This window comes from Gracilinanus agilis, chromosome 2 (genome assembly GCF_016433145.1).
Source record: "Gracilinanus agilis isolate LMUSP501 chromosome 2, AgileGrace, whole genome shotgun sequence".
Taxonomy (NCBI): domain Eukaryota; kingdom Metazoa; phylum Chordata; class Mammalia; order Didelphimorphia; family Didelphidae; genus Gracilinanus; species Gracilinanus agilis.
Window position 1 is genome coordinate 577,602,154 of NC_058131.1, and position 17,817 is coordinate 577,619,970.

Below are 17,817 nucleotides of genomic sequence, written 5' to 3' on the forward strand. Positions count from 1 at the left end.
CTTTCATTCCTCTTCTTTAGCTAGTTCTGTTCCATAGTTTTTTAATTTAAAATCTTTTTGTATCATTTTTCTTTTTTCTCTCTTCATCCTCCATCTTTTTTCTGTTTAGTCTAGATCCTCATTCTCTGATTCATGGTCCTTATAATCATTTGGTCCCTTTCTTTTCTTTCTATTCTTCATATAATCAAAGCTTCCAAAGTATCCATTGTAGGTGCCTTCACCCTCTGACTTCTTGGACTTTACCATATGATTCCATTTTTCCACTGTGCCTCACTCTCAGAACATTGCCAGTTATTACAAATATCAAAGAGGATATTGCCCTATGGTAGGTGGCCCCCCACAAGCACTGATCCTTTTATTTATAGGAAAATTTATCAGTGTATTCCCTTTCCATCTCTTGAGTAAGGCCTCTTTCATTTCCCCTTTCTGAGATCACCTTCTCTCATTGTTAGTCCTTAATTTGATCCTGGAACATTACCATTACTCTATCCCTCACTTCTCCCTCTCCCTTTAATATGCCTTCTGATGTTGTAATATAATCCCGGAAGAGAATTATTCGCTATAGATGGGATACCTCTGGGTTCTATCTATAATTCCCCTTGTCTACCTTTTTACTATTGCTTTTACCAAATTTTCACCTTTATCTCTACCTCTTTCTCTTCTTTTAGAAAGAAGTCTCATTTTCGGTCTTTCTATTGTCACTCTTTTGATGCTGTTTGCATTTATTCACTCCTCTTACAGTTCAGCTGTAGTGCTTTGTGGGGTTCTGTCAAGAAGCAAATAATCTCCTCAGTTCTGTTTTTCTTCCTAAAAAATGTTTCAAACTCTTCCTAATTACTATATATCCATCTTTTGTCCTATATGGTTTAGCTCAGATTTTCAGAATAGGTTACTGGACTGCATCCTGAGTTCTACTTCATTTCAGAACCCTTTATTCCATTCCTTTTACCTTTTTCTAGTGGGTGAATAATAGTCTTGCATTATTTAAATATCCTTTCTTCATACTTGACAGTCTTTCTCCTGATGACCTGCAGAACTTGTTTCTGAATTAAAATTGTTAACTTAATCACTAGGTATCTTGGAGATTTCTACCTTGGGTTATTTTTTCTGGAAGCCATCTGTGAATTCTTTCAATTGAGATTTTATTTTTAAATTTAGAAGTTCTGGTCAGTTCTTTCTATTATATCTTTTGCTATGATGTTAATGTTTTTTGTTTTTTGTTCTTCTGGGAGACCTTTAATCCATAGACTGTTTCTATGTATCTTATTTTGAGATCAATGTTTTGCTTCTTTTCTGTATTACCTTTCACTTCTTTGTATTTGCATTCCTATTCTTTTGTTATTTATTTCTTTGATAAGGGTTGCCATTAGAGATTCAAGTTTTTCTGTTCTGTTCATTATTATTGCTGTGTAGGATCTAAATTATACTCTCATAGTTCTCATTTATTTTGCAGTATTCATGTATGCTTGAACTTGTTTACTAGATCTGGAATGCACATTTCCTTCTGCTTTTCCTGTTGACATTTATTTTCAAGATTTTTGAGATTTCTTTTTCCTGAAATCTTTGACACTTTTAGACTATTTTACTCCCCTTCCTCCCTATTTATCTTATCTCTTACATTCTGATTCTTTCCCTTCTGATTGTGGTTTCCTTGGGAGCTGGATCTTAAAGCATCTGAGCTTTCTCCCACACTGTGCAATTCACAGTTTGTCAATTTTGGTCTCTCTAATCCAGAAGACTTTGGGTATACTTTTGTAGCACTTTTAAAATGCTTTGACTTTATTCTCAAGACAGCCTTCTAAGATGAATAATGTATTTAGGTATTATTTATGGAGGAATAAAGTGAGGTTTAGAGATTTTCAATCATTTGTTCAAGTTAGAGCATTTCTCATGGCCTAATTTTATTTGACTCGTCTATTTTTTTTTTATTTGGCCTAAGTCCACAGCTTCACAGTATTCTGGGTTAACATGGAGAAATACTTAATAATATTTCACCAGTGAAATTTGATGCAATGTCAGCTGACTTTAAATAATATGATATATGTTCTCTGGTACAGGTACAGTTAAGAATTTCAACTAGTACCTGGTCCAATAGTTTCTCATTGGATACAGTTGGAAGTTATGGCTGTGTAAAATGTCCTGCTAATAATATGGAATATCTGGTAAGATGCTGCTTGTTCATTAATCTGACCTTTTGTTTATTTTTACCACAGTTATAGTAATCTAAACTGTGCCTGATAATATTTTCCAAACTTGATATCTAGAGAATCAGAAATCTAGTATTTTATGTGGATCACCTCCATCCAGGGTCATGTCTACATCCTGATATTTAAATGATTGGCTGTACTGATCAATTTTCAGAGTATTGTGATGAAATCATTCAATTTCTTTTGTTCCTTTGAAATCTTTTTTTTAATGTCTGAAATTCCTTGAATTTTTTCTAACAGTAATATGGGATTAGAAAAAGAAAACTCAGTCCTTAATATTAACTAAATTTATTTTCAAAGTTGGCTGTATAGACAAAAATGAATCAGTTGATGCTAGCAACTGTTTTTATATTGTATTGAAATTCATATTTAAAAAATACAGTATCATTGCATGTTATAGTTCCTGTAAATAGTCAACAGTTCTCTGTATTTGAAAATTAAGTAAAGGAATAATAAAAAAGTTAAGTAAAATTATTTCCTTCTGTACATGCATATTTATTTTAATAATTATACTTTAGTGAAATTATAAATGCTTTTTAAATTGATTCTAATGGTGTTAAATTGGAAGGACAATATTTTGACTTTTTTGAAATGTTATTGATTCTAGAGAAATGCTTAAATTTTTTAAAATTTGCAGCATTAAAATAATAATGGGTCATGAACATTTTAAATAGTCTTAATTTGAATTCTAAAGATTTTTTTAATTGATGTTTGGTTATAAAGTAGGATGATGAAAGTAAAGTACTAATCTATTTCCCTTCCCCAGGTTGGAGTTAGCATCAAAATGAGCAGTTTTAATCTTACAAGGATAGTTACTCTGACTCCTTTCTTTACCATTGCCAATAAGTCTTCAATGGAATTAGAAGTTGGAGAAATTGCAGTTGATGGCTCATTACCAACAAATAAATGGACCTATATTGCCACTTCTGAGGTAAAAAAAATTCATTATTATAATTGTTAATTATTTTTATGATATGTAGTATATTTTTATAATGATTTTATAATTATTTTTGTACTATAGAAATTATACTATAATTTTATAATATAATATAAAATAATATAATATAGATATGCATGTAGGAAATGCCTTCCTCTTTGGCCCTCCAAGAGCCACAGTTAACACTCTTATAACAGATTTCTGTATAAAGTCTGTCAACTTGGAAAAGTTTTCTTCTATTTCACATTTTCTCTGTGCATAATACAATTTAACAAGGTATTTAAAGAACAAGTATTGAACAATTACTATGTTGCAGATGATATGAAAGAAGTTGTATATGCATTCTCATTAGTAGACATATCCAAGAAATATTTCAGCAGTAGAATAATATGTAAGAAGTATTAAAATGTGTGGCATAAATGATCAGAATATTCTAGACCCTCTCATGTACAGAGAAGGAAGATGAAACTCAGAGAAATAAAGAGATAGATTCACAAGAATAAGACTGTCCGGGGGAATTCAAAGAAGGGAAAAAAAAAAAACAAAAAAAAACATTGTGTGCTAGAATGGCTGGAGTAAGGGAAGTGTTGGCATGAACCTGAAAGGAGAAGAGAAGGATTTGGAGATAAAGAGGACCAATTTGTGTTGTTTAAATACCAGGAAAGATAATAAAGATAAGAATTGGTAGGACTTGTTGCTTCAGGAAAAATAAATGAAACTTTAGAAGTAGTCATGCACATTCACTATCATTTGTTTCAACTTAAAACAGTCTAAACAGCTCTAAAGTTATTTTTATTTTTTTAGTTTCAATTTCAATTTTTATTTTTAGTTCCAAATTCTCTTCCTCTACTCCCCCCATTCCCCACTAATAGAGAAGATAAGAAATACAGTACCCATTATACATATGCCTATACATTATGCATGTACAGAACATGTTTTACAACATTAGACAAGTTCCAAAAAAAGATAAATGAAGAGGAAAAACATTTACTTCAATTTGCAATTGGAGTTTATTAATTCTTTATATAGAGGTAGATAACATTTATGAGTCCTTTGTAGTTGTCCTAGATCATTGTACTGATCAGAGTTGCTAAATCTTTCACTGTTGATTGTCATTAAAAGTGTTGCTTTTACTGTGTCCATTGTTTTCTCAGTTCTATTTGCTTCTCTTTGTTTTAGTTCATAGAAATTTCACTAGGTTTCTCTGAAACTATTACCTTCACGATTTCTTAATCCACAATTGTTTTCCATCACATTTGTATACTATAACTTATTCAAATATTCTCTAGTTGATGAGCATCCCCTCAGTTGCTAATTCTTTGCCACCAAAAATAAAATATGCTATAAATATATTTGTACATATGAGTCTTTCTCCTTTGTCTTTAATCCCTTTGTGATTTAAAACTAATAGCAATATTGAGTATGCCCAGTTTTATAGTTCTATGGTCATAGTTCCAAATTGCTTAAAGTTATTTTTAAAACAGTTATTTTCAATGAGTTAAAAACTGCTATAATGATCTGAATAACAGATATAACAGCCATAAATAAATGTAAGAGTTAAATTGATGTTCAGTACTTAAAGTTTATTATTTTTATAAAGTTTATTATCTGACAAAATAGAGCCACGTGAGTAAGATGTTCTACCTGCTCAAAAGTTCTATGTTCATAGCTGCCCTCACAGGAAGAAAAGAGAGCTAGACATGGAACTCCACCCAATTTGTCTCCTGTCTATGTCAGCACGTAATGATGTGCGGGGAATTGTAGTTTTGCTAGGGATTGCAGTCTTGCTGGGAATCATAGCTTTAGGGCAGGGGTCTGCAACCTTTTTGGCCGTGAGATCCTTTGGAAGACTAGTCTCCCCAATGTATCTTGTAAATATAACCAACTTATAAATTATAATAATTTGTGGATAAAAGGGAAAGGGAACAAAACATGATTGCTAGGCGCACTGACAAAAAGCCAATTAGGGCGTGGTCCCCTTTGGCACAAGAGTATACATACAAAATAAAGGCATTACAACCCCCTACAGTTCAATTTCACTACAACCCAAAGCTCATTCTGGATCTTTCAGTGCAGTGTGAGGTTTCTGCAGCCTATCTTTTCACATTTTCCTTTGTGTATTGTTAGACCAATTTCTCTCGATTGGTCTGGGAAGAGGAGAGTATATATTTTGGGGGAATGATAATGAGTTCCATTTGGGACATGTTGATTTTGAGATGCCTATGGGCTATTCAGTTTGAGATTTCCAATAGGCATTTGGTGACATGATACTGGAGCTCAGAAAAATTCTATGGCAATACATAAAGTTATAGGAATCATCTGCAGTGATATGATGAGATCACTTAGTGACGAAGAATAGATTAAAAGAGAAGAGAACCTAGGACAAAGCTTTAGGGGACATCCATATTTAGTGGATATGACATAGATGAAGATTTAATAAAAGATGCTAAGAAACAAGCAGTCAGATAAGAGGAGATTTAGGAGTATCACATTAATCCCTCAGAAGAGAAACAGTATTACACTGTCAAATGCTTCAGAAAGAACAAAAAAAAGATGAGGATTAAAATCAAGTCATGATATTTTCAGTTAAAATATGATTGATAACTTTTGAGAAAAAATGTTCATTTGAACCATGATGTTGGAAGCTACATTGTAGAGGGTTTAGAAGAAAGTGAGAAGTAGAAGCAATAAATGTAGATGGCCTTTAGTTTAGTTAAGAAAGGGAGAAGAGATATTAAATCATAGCTAGAAGAAGGTGGTTAGTTAGACCAAATAAGGTTTTTTTAAAAGATTTGTGGACACATGGGTATGTATATAGGCAACAGGGAAGGATCTATTAGATAGAGACAAAAGATAAGAGAGACAGTATTAATGACAGTAGGGTAATCTGCTAAAACTCAAATCAAGGTATGTACAGAGAGATTGGTCATGACAAGGTGATATGATAAATCAGTTTTACAATCCTGTGAAACTTCAAGGAGAACCTATTGTAATGCAAGAATTCTCCTCTACATTATCCTCAAAAAAGTAGTTATAACTATTCCTTAAAAACAGAAGTTTTTTTGTGCCTTGGACTCCTTTGACAGTCTGGTGAAAACTATGGGCTACTTCTTAGAATCATGTTTTTAAATGAACAAAATAAAAATACACAGAAGCATAAAGGAAATATATCATAATAGTTATCAAACTATTTAAAAAACAAATTCATGGACCCTAATTTAGGAACTCCTGGGTTAAAGATTACAAAGAAAGCAAATCCATTATTTTGTGAGACATCCAGTTCAACTTTGGGGTAGTTGTAATTGTTGGGACATTTTTCTCAAACCAAAATCTTAGAAAACTAACATAGCTTCTTTTAAACTAAAATGCTGGGTGAGTGTACTAATAGCCAACTTTTATATTGTCAGTGTCTTCCATTTTGGCCTGAAAATTTGACAGGCAAACTCTGTGTGCGAGTGGTGGGCTGTGAAGGATCCTCCAAGCCATTCTTTTATAATCAACAAGATAATGGCACTTTATTGAGCTTAGAAGAACTGGTAAGTTTTGATCCTTTGTACTGTCTTCGTTTAAAAAATTATTTTAAGATAATTCCTTAAAAACTTAAAAAAATTTATTAGCATTCATTTAAAATAAATCTCATGGGATAATATTGTATGAATAGAATCTGGCAAGAATTTGAGAAAAGGAAGTTTTTAAAATAATTCAGAGCTATTTTGTTTTCCCAATTACATGTAATAACAATTTTCAGCATACATTTTCCCAAAAGTATAAGATCCAAATTGTCTCCCTCCCTCTATTACCTCCCCCTCTCAGAAATGGTAAACAATTTGATATGGGTTATACATATATTCTCATGTAAAACATGCTTCCATATTTGTCATTGTTGTAAGAAAATACTAGTATAAAACCAGAACTCCCAAATAAAACTGCAAATAAATTCATGTGAAACATAGTATTTTTTGATTTGCATTTGACTCCAACAGTTCTTTTTCCAGAGATGGATAACATTCTTTGTCATAAGTCCTTCAGAATTGTCCTTGATTATTGTGCTGCTGAGAGTGGCTAAATCTATCACGGTTATCATTCTATAATATTGCTGTTACTGTGTACATTGTTCTGGTTCTGCCTATTTCATACTACATCATTTCATGTGGATCTTTCCAGCTTTTTCTGAAATCATACTACTCATCATTTTTTATACCACAATTAGTTCTACATTCCCCAATTGATGGACATCTCCTTAATTTTCAATTCTTTGTCACCACAAAAAGAGCTGCTATAAATATTTTTGAACAAATAGGTCCTTTCTCAAAAAGGAAGTTTTTATTTCAAAGCAAATGATTCAGAGTTTTCTTTGAAAACTTCTTTGAATTAGATATTAATTTAAAAACATTTCTCATACTTTTCTTCCCTATAATAGAATGGAGGTATCTTGGTAGATGTAAACATTGCTGAACATTCAACTGTAATAAACTTCTCTGATTACCATGAAGGATCTGCCCCTGCCCTAATCATTAACCATACACCATGGGATATTCTTCAGTATAAACAGAGGTATATCAAGAGCTGATAGAAAATTCAAATTATAAATGTAACTATATTTCCTTCTACAAATTAAACTATTCATTTAATACATCTCTAACTTTTCTTTCACTATCTGTTAAGTCAACCTACTGAGAATATTATATTCCTTGTGATTGTTGATATAAGTTTGAATGATATCGCCTAATGATATAATAAGAATTATTAAAAAGCCTTGAAATAGGAAATAACTTGTAGTTAGAATTAATAGTATATATTTCATATTTTTCCATTTTCATTTTGTTGTTTTTTCTCTTCTCTGTGTTCTGTAATTTGTACTTTAGTGGATTAAAGGAAGAAGTGGTCTTATTACCAAAACAAGTACGGCTCTTTGCTTGGGCAGATCCTACTGGTACCAAAAAACTAACATGGAAATATGCAGAAAATGTGGGAGAACATGACCTATTGAAGGTATAGCTTTGAAAGTGTATGCTATACATTATTAAATATGTCTATTCTTGGATGTGACTTTCTTGCCATATAATACTATGAATGAATTGGAATTATATGAAGGATATTTATTTTTGGACTAAAGGTTTCAGATAATCTTTGCATAAGAATTTCATTGTTTAATAATGTAATTATATATTTGAAATTTAGGGGAAATGATAGTTTAGCCTTTTAACCTTGTGTCTGCAGATCAGGATTAAAAGAAATTTGAGATGGGGTGGGAAGTTAGAGACAGTTTTAATACTAAGTGAAAAAAAATTAGTTAAATGTAAAGCTGTGTAAAGCAAGCATATTCCTAAGCTTCCTTTTCCATGCAAGATAATTTTTTTTCTTAAAAGGTATTACAATAGGGGGCAGCTGGGTAGCTCAGAGAATTGAGAGCCAGGCCTAGAGACGGGAGGTCCTAGGTTCAAATCCGGCCTCAGACACTTCCCAGCTGTGTGACCCTGGGCAAGTCACTTGACCCCCATTGCCTACCCTTACCACTCTTCCACCTATAAGTCAATACACAGAAGTTAAGGGTTCAAAGTAAAAAAAATAAAAAAAAATCTATGAAAAAAAAAAAAGGTATTACAATTGCCTTTAAAATTTAATTGATTTAAGAAGCTAAGTAAAGCTCAGGCCAATGATTGATACAACTTTTGCTAAGGCTTGGGGCTCTTTCTTCAGTCTTCTCACTAGAGACTAGTAGAATGACCCACCCTTACTCAAGAGAACTATTCTTAGTTGAATCAAGACTATAACTTGGAAGAATATGTCTTTTTCTGCTGTGAATATCCTTCCCCTACCATGGCTGAGTAAATTTTCTTTTGTTAATTATTAGGTGGACTACATGACTCTCATTTCATTTCTGGTTTCAGACCTATATACCAGAGATGCTGACCTGAGTCAGACTTAGCCCAACCTTGGCTCTGAGATTCATATGATCAAAGAAGCTTAGACTTGGGACCTAGGTTTGGGATCTCGTCCAATACTCTTGTTTTACAGATGAGAAAACTAAGGTCTAAGGAGGTTAAGGGACTTCTTCGCATATTCATAGGTGTTAAGTGACTGAGGATTTGAACCCAGGCTCTCTGCCTTCAAATCCAGCACATTTGAAACTGCACCATGTTACCAGCTAGGTTTTTTATAGGATTCTTTCACAGGCGAGGCTTTATATGTCTCTAATAGTTTGCATTTGACTCCTTCATAAACATAAATGTCAAAAAATTTTTGAAGATTTCTTAAATTCATAGAAACCTTAAAAAACTAAAGTTATTATTCAGCCTTTTAGCTGATGGAGGAATCTCATGTATAAAATCCCTGAAAACTGGTCATCCAATTTATGCTTAAATGTTTTCAGTAATGAGAATGAGAGTTCCTACTTTGCTTGGTAGCTCATTTCTTTGCTGGATAGCTGTCATTGAAATATTTTTCCCCCTCATGTCTTAACCTATGGAACAAAATAGCACAAATTTACTTCCTCTCACAACATAACAACCTCTCAGAGAGTCTCTTCCCAATACTTCTTCTCTTCTTCCAGTAACCAAGAGATAGCTAGATGGTACAATGGTTAGAGAGCAGAGCCTAAAGTGAGAAGAACCTGTGTTGAAATCTAGTCGTAGACACATAATAGGTGTGTGAACCTGGGCAAGTCACTTAACCACTGCCTCAGTTTCCTCAACTGTAAAATGGGGATAATTAGTGTGCCTATTTCCCCAAGATTATGTTAAATCTAATGAAATGATATTTGTAAAGCACTAAGCACAAAGCCTGGCACTTAGTAGACACTTAAATGCTATTTCCTTCTCTCAGGCTTAGCATCTCATTTCCTTCAACATTTCTACCTTCTTGTGATTTATATCTCTTATTACTCTCCTGAATTTCCCCCTTTTGTCATTTACTCTAGTTTGTTAAAAAAATTCTTAAAATGTACTGAGAATTAAATACAGTTCTTGATATATGGTCTGATATTAACTTCTTTGTTACACTACTAAACAAATAAGATACTATCTTTGAAACTTAATTTTGAAACTTACACAAAAATTAAGACAAAGTTCTGTGCAAAGCATAAAATGGTTTTTAGTAAGTTAGTAGGTCAAACTTATCATCAAAGACCACCTACATGGCAATATGCTTAAAAGAAATATAGTTGTTGTGATTGCTTGTACTGTCATATAAATGAACCATGATAGATTTGAATTAAGTCATTTTTGAAATCTTTTTCTTACATTGATTTCCAAGCATATAGCTGTTACCTTATAGTCCATAAATATCACAGTAAGAATAAGGCATAAAATCCTTTGTGCTATTGTGAGTTATCCATATGAGTTACAGCTCTTTATTTTATGTACTCTTACCACTAAGTACATAGGTAACTATTTTAGTTTCCTCCTCTGAAAAAGGGAAATAATATTACTTTTCTCATCTTTTTCACTTGGTTGTTAGGAACCTAAAAAAAGATGGTGAAAATAAAAGTGTTTTGATAAGTAAAATGCTGTATACCTCTAGAGTGGTATTTTATAGGATATTTCTTGGTATAATTTTAAATATAATATTACTTTGCTTAATTTCTTCCATTGTTGATAATGAAAACGTTCCGTGTTTGTAATTCCTCTCTCCTTCTAAAATGAGTAGAAATGTGTTACATGGGAAAAGAGTACAATATTTGAGATCAGGAGAGACTTAAGTTGAAATCTTGTTTTTTTAAGTTAACTTGTTATATAACAATCATTGGACTTAATTCTTGAGTCACTGTTCTCTCATCTTCAAGATGTGTATAATAATAATACAACCTACATTACTGGATGGTTATGATGATCTAAGGAAGTAATGCATATAAAGTTGCTTGAAAAACATTGAAGTACTATACTAATGTCAGCTATTGTTATTATTATCATTCCTCAATTGCTTTTGTCCTTATGTATTAAATACATATTTTTTTCAGTGAATTTTTTTCTGTTCTCTTAGGATGAATGTGGACAATTTCCATATGATGCAAATATCCAAATACACTGGGTATCATTCCTGGATGGACGCCAAAGAGTACTGCTTTTTACTGATGATGTTGCATTGGTTTCCAAAGCACGTCAAGCAGAAGAAATGGAACAAGCTGATCAAGAAATAAATGTGTCACTTCATAGTCTTGGACTTTCACTGGTTAACAATGAAAATAAGCAAGAAATCTCATATATTGGAATAACTAGGTATGGAAGGAAGAAAAACATGATTAAAAGTTATTGAGTTGAAAATATTTAATATAATTTGACAGTAATGTCCTAAGGCATTTTTTTTTCTTAATTTTAAATACCTTAACTTATAATCCTTAAGAAATTTGTAAGAGTGCTGATATCAATTACTTCTTGTAGATCTTGAAGTCAGTAGTTGCACATAGAACTGAAAGGTTAGGATATAGTGACTAGACTTGAGATTTCATGGTATAGAGAACTTCTAGATAAAGAAACTCCTGGTACCAATGCAAGATAGTACCTTATTTGCAACTCAGAGTTGCCAAAAGCACTAAAAGGTCTAGGGCTTTGTCTGTGGTTATGCTGCCAGTATGAATTAGAAGTATGACTTGAATTCCAGTCTTTAAGATTCTAAGCCCAACCCTACACTGGCAAGCTTTCTCTCATACACAAAATGGTTTTATTTATTTTTAAACCTGTTTCAATTTAGTAAATTATTTTAGGTGTTGGTTGCTATATGAAAAAAATGATAAGATCAACCATATTTGTTGATATACTATATATACATATACTTTCTGGATATACTAAGGTAATCTATATAATTGCTGTGTTTAGACATACAGAAATAAAAGTTCTGTTTGTGCCATAAATTTAATAAATAATTTACCTTTTGCTTTTAAGCTTCATTGTTTCTGCTCACTGCTGCAGAAACTCAGTGTAAAATGAATGTACAAAGTGAGAGATGTAAGCAAAGGTTTGCTTTTTGATCCTGCATAGGAAAATATGCAGGATGGAAAGTTAATATTTTCTATTACTTTTCCTATCTTCTATGTAATCAACTTTCCTTATTCTTATAATAAAGAAGAATAAATCAACCATCAGTTAAATAGATCTTCCCCCATTCTTTTTAATCTTGTCTTCAGTAAATGGCGTCCCCTCCAGTATCTTTGCCAGGAAAACCCCAAATGGGGTTATGAAGAGTCACTGAAGTGACTGAACAACAGTAACAAGTTCTTAGAACCTTGTTAACTCTTAACAATCACTAAATACCTACCAATTATATAAGTAAAAACTTAATTTTTTCTAATAAACCTTTCTACATGCAGTTAACATTTTGAATCAAATAGTTAGCAAATATTTTAATACAGACATTTTTAATCTGGGATGTGTGAATTTTTTTTCAATATTTTAACAATATGTTTCAATGTAATTGATTTCCCTACAACATCCTATTTATTTTATTCATTTGAAAATATTTTTCTGAGAAGGGTCTATAGGCTTGATAAGACTGACAGTGCATAAAAAGGCTAAGAACTCCTATTTTAGCATAACATTTGGTTTTTTTTAGTCCTTTGGAAAGTTTTGTTAATTGTGTTAAAAACATTCTTTAGCTTAATATTTATTGAAGTCTCAAAATTTATAAATTTTTTAGAATAAATTACTTGTAATATTCTAGAGATGAAGGGAAATTTTGAAATGTTTTAAGCATGTTTGTATATACATATTATTGAAGTAAATTTTATTGTTTTATTATTCTAGTTCTGATGTTGTTTGGGAAATGAAACCAAAACGGAAATGGAAACCTTTTAGTCAAAAGCAAATAATTATTTTGGAACAGGCCTATCAGAAATATCTTCAGTCAAATGGGCATGGCTGGATTAAATTAGACAGCAATCTTGAGGTATAGTTAACTTTATTTTGTGATATTAATGTCAAACAAAATGTATGTATGTATTTATTTTAATTATGTTTCAGTTAGGGTTAGTAAGAATTATAATCCCTGAAAATTTAAAAAATATTCAATTACAATAAATCTACAAATGCTGTTTTTTTCTTTTTAAAGTTATTTAACCAGCTAGTTAATTGTAACATGTTCTTTTATATTTCCATGGGAGATTGCCAAGAATTTTTAACAATACTTTAATGAATCAGTATGAGAGTACCAAATCCAAAGTCAAAAGACCCGAGTTCAAATATTGGCTTTACCATTTAACTATCTTGGGCAAGTCACCTGACAAAATGAAAGGTTTATACAAAATTAATTAAAATCCTTTTTGATTTGAAAAGCCAGTGGTCCTAGAAATTGAGATTATTCATGGGATGGTACCTATAAGTGCTACATGTGTCAAGGGCAAAATGTATTTCACCTATATACTTTTTGTCATAGTAAAACAGAATGCTTCTGATCCTATGCTTTGTAGGAGTTTACAGCATATATAGTATGATTGTTGTAATTTGTGAAATATTTTTTAATCACTTAATAAAATCATGTGATTTAGGTAGTTTTCTTTTCAATATAATTAATTGTGCTAATTATTAATAATCATTGAATTATTTTTGCACCCAGTTTGGTCATAGTAAAAAAAGATTTTTTATGATCTTTTTGCTTGAATTTTAATTCAAAAATTTTAAATTAATATTCATAAATAATATTAACTTTCAGTTTTCTTTCTTTGCTTTACCCTTTCCTTGTTTAAATATTAGGACTATACTTACCTCATTAAAGGTTTGCCAGTGTTTTCTCAATTTTTGAAAATAATTTTTGTAGCATAGGTATAAATTATTCTTTAAAATATATAATTTATCTTTAAATTGATCTTGAATAGGTTTCCCCTCACTCCACCTCTTAGACTAAAATATATGTTTTACTCGACTTTTTATAATTCACTAAGTTTTGCTTTTCAATTAAGTTTAGGACAGAGACCATGTGTTTTTGTTTTTTTTTTTTTTTTTAGCAACTTTGTTTTTAAAAAAAAAACAATGGTAACTTTGGCATATTTTCAGATAGAGAGGCAGTGTTCACATGACCTACTGCCATTTGATTAGGGAAGTTCTCAATTACATGAACACAATTTATGACTTATTTTTCTATTGAACAAGAAACTTGAGTTTCTGCTGTCCATTGTAGCTTAAAGTAAAAGATCAGGTCAGGCAGTAAGTACTGATTACCACATGTACTTTATTTCTACCAAATTTTAGCCCTCCTGGAATGGGTAAATTCCCTTTCCACAAAGCTCTATCATCTTACTTCTCTCTTTGTGCTCTCTCTCCACACTTATTTATATCTATACTTTTAATTTTCATCTTTTTTCAGATGATTACCAGGTCCATATTTTTGCTCCCATGTTTTCCTAAAGTTCTAATTTCTGTATCCTTAGCCTTTTCAAATTTGCACTTAAGAAACTGTTCTTTTCATTATAGTTAATCTATCTCTCCTCCCTCATGAGTCTGATTATAATATTCTTGAGAATATTAGAATAAGTTTGTTTATTTTTATTTCCAGCACTAAACTGTTTTTATAGAGTGGATACTTAGTTAACATTTGTAGAACAGTTTTTTTAATAAGTTGAAAAATTGAATACCCAAATGGTTAATTCAGTAGACACAGTAAAAATAAAGTGTATATAAGAATTGAACATCAAGAGACTATTGATACAGCTTGTTACTCTGTATAAGTGCTTTCCTTAAGTGAAAAGAATGCAAATATTAAAGTAAGATTGTTGACCTTTAGGTCAACTTAAATATAGAACAATAATACAATAACTCAACCTCCTCATCACTTTTAAATGATTACAATAGTTTTGATGAGGTAAAGGAGTTTTATATGTATATATTTGCTGTTGTTCTGTCATTTCAGCTATGTCTGACTCTGGATTTTTCTTGGCAAAGATATTAGATTGATTTGCCCTTCTCTTTTCCAGTTCATTTTACATATAAGGAAACTGGGGCAAGTAGGGTTAAGTGCCTTGCCCAGAGCCACATAGTTAGTAAGTGTCTGAAGCCATATTTGAAGATTTCTTCCTGACTCCAGACCCAGTACTCTATCCCCGTGCCATACAGATATATTTTTATTTTTTCACATTAATTCAACAAAAATACTAAGTATGCTACCTTTTAGTTGGGGTCTTTGCCCTTTACTATAGGAGATTTTATGTATATCTAATATATGTAACTCCAAAGTATTATTCATGTATAAACTTTTTTCATTTTAGGTAAATTTTAGTAAATCCCCAATGGAAATGCGAGTCCCAATTAGGTGTTCTATTAAACGAGATTTCTTACCAGCTATCCATATTGAACTTAAGCAGTCTCCTCACCAAAGAAGTTTACGGGCCCAGTTGTACTGGCTTCAGGTAATATGCTTTTATCTTCAACTTAAAAAAAAATCCTAAATAAAGTCATTAAATCAGAACAAGATTATAAAGTTTAACTTGGATTGTGGTTGTGTATGTCTATATTTTTTTCCAGTTTCTCAGAATTTTTAGAGAATTCTTTCCTTTAGGTATAGAAATGCATTTTATCTCTGTCTTGCACATCTGACTTGCACATCTTAATGCAGAAGTACTGGAATTCTTCATTTTGGTCAAAATCTCCAGTTAACCAAGAAAAGTATGTTTTTTTGGTGATAAAACAAAATCTGTTGAGTTTGAAATCTCTATTACATAAATTTAGAATAAGACATTTTAATATTTTCTTAATCACCTATGAAAAGGGCTTGGGTTTTTTGAATATATACTCTGTACAAGTATTTAAAAAAAAACAAAACCACTTTGTTTTAAAAACAATGACAACTCTTTAACACATGAAAATATTTCCATGTAGAGAGACCTTCTGCCATTTGATCAGGGAAATTCTTAGTTACTTGAACACAATTTATGACTTAAGCTCACATTAAACAATAAGTTTGAGTTTCTACTGTCTATTTGTTTTTTACTTAAAATGAGAGACTTTCAGCTATAACATCTGGAAGAAAGTCCATTTATTTCTTGATACTCCCTATTTAATATGGTATTTAATGTCCAAAGAAAGACAATAAATTAATTACTTTTTGAGTGATCATATGCTTTATTGGCATAAAGATTTCTATACTAATGCTTCTGTGTATAAATTCCACTCATTGCTTGGGTAGTTGCATATATTTTCCTGTACTTTTTTGTATCCTCTTTTGATTTTTATTAACTTAGGTATCATATCTATGTATATCACTATGTATTTGTCACAGTGTCTCATTACAAACATATAAACTTGAGAATGATATAATTTGTGACTTGTTTTAAAACAATGCCTTAATTTTAGTGTATTTTGAACTAAAGAATTAAAATGACCCATATAATCCAAAATATTTATGTTAACACTTTTCATGGTAGTAAAGAAATAGAATTAAAAAAAATGCCCATTAATAGGAAAATGGCTAAACAAATTGTGGCACAGAAATGTAATGCAACATTGCTGTATTATAGGAAATGAATATTAAGAATAAGAGCAACATGGGAAGATATATGATCAGACAGAGTATATAAATAAGCAGAACTTAGAAACAGTATACACAGTGACAAGAATAATATAAATATAAAGGAAAAATTTTGGGATACAATCATTACAGTTATCAAACTTAACCCTGAAGAAGGTATGAGAAAATGCACCTTTCATTACAGCAGGAAAGGAATATGAGTTTAGCAAATGACATATGCTTTTGCAGTTGGTTAAAGAGATGGTTGATTTTCCAGAATACCATTTTCCCCTTCTTCTTCATTTTTTTGTTATGAAGGATGTCTCTCTGGTTAGGAGAGAGAAAACAAAATTGTATTAGAAAAGGAAAGTGTTATAAAAATGCAAGTTAATTTAAAATTGAAAAGTGAAAGTATAAGTAGAAAAATCCTTAAGGAGCACAGAGATAATTAGGGATGGGTGTATGTCTGTGTGACATTAAAGCTCTTTTTATGAATCCAATAATCTTTATTTTTTTCTTTTCTTCTAGGTTGATAACCAATTACCAGGTTCTATGTTCCCAGTTGCATTTCATCCTGTAGCTCCTCCAAAATCCATTGCTTTGGATTCAGGTAGAGGAAAAGTAAAAGTTAATTTGAAGTATTCCTATCTCTTCAAGGTAATAAATATTAACTTTTTTGTATAGAGACCAATTATTTTCTCTTTTTTACTTTTCAGAACCCAGGCCCTTTATTGACATTAGTATCATCACAAGATTTAATGATTATAGTAAAGTGCTGCAATTCAAGTAAGTCAGAAAGTTTTAGCACGTATTTACACTGATAGAGCTAAAGGCAAAGTACATTTCTTTTTTTTTTTTTTTTAGAGGGATATGTATTTATTTTTTTTTATTTTTTTAATTTTTTAACATTTATTAATAATCATTTTTAACATGGTTACATGTTTCATGCTCCTACTTTCCCCTTCAACCCCCGCACTCCCCCCACCCATGGCCGACGCACATTTCCACTGGTTTTGTCATGTGTCCTTGATCAAGACCAATTTCCCAATTGTTGGTGGTTGCATTGGTGTGGTAGTTTCGAGTCCACACCCTCAATCATGTCCGCCCCGACCCATGCGTTCAAGCAGTTGCTTTTCTTATGTTTCCTCTCCTGCAGTCCTTCCTCTAAATGTGGGTAACATTCTTTACCATAAATCCCTCAGAGTTGTCCTGGGTCATTGCATTGCTGCTGGTACAGAAGCCCAT

General features: G+C 31.5%; 1 protein-coding gene across 4 annotated transcripts in view; it reads left to right on the plus strand.

Annotated features, from left to right (window-relative positions):
* Window positions 1-17,817, plus strand: part of VPS13C (vacuolar protein sorting 13 homolog C) — a 210,849-nt gene that overhangs the window by 162,078 nt on the left and 30,954 nt on the right. For all 4 annotated transcript variants that reach the window (XM_044665387.1, XM_044665388.1, XM_044665389.1 and 1 more), the window contains 10 exons: window positions 2,058-2,162; window positions 2,974-3,138; window positions 6,552-6,680; window positions 7,565-7,698; window positions 8,010-8,136; window positions 11,125-11,360; window positions 12,882-13,023; window positions 15,335-15,475; window positions 17,101-17,182; window positions 17,289-17,358. In XM_044665387.1, the coding sequence (XP_044521322.1) occupies window positions 2,058-2,162; window positions 2,974-3,138; window positions 6,552-6,680; window positions 7,565-7,698; window positions 8,010-8,136; window positions 11,125-11,360; window positions 12,882-13,023; window positions 15,335-15,475; window positions 17,101-17,182; window positions 17,289-17,358 (1,331 nt within the window). The remainder of the gene's footprint in view (window positions 1-2,057; window positions 2,163-2,973; window positions 3,139-6,551; window positions 6,681-7,564; window positions 7,699-8,009; window positions 8,137-11,124; window positions 11,361-12,881; window positions 13,024-15,334; window positions 15,476-17,100; window positions 17,183-17,288; window positions 17,359-17,817) is intronic.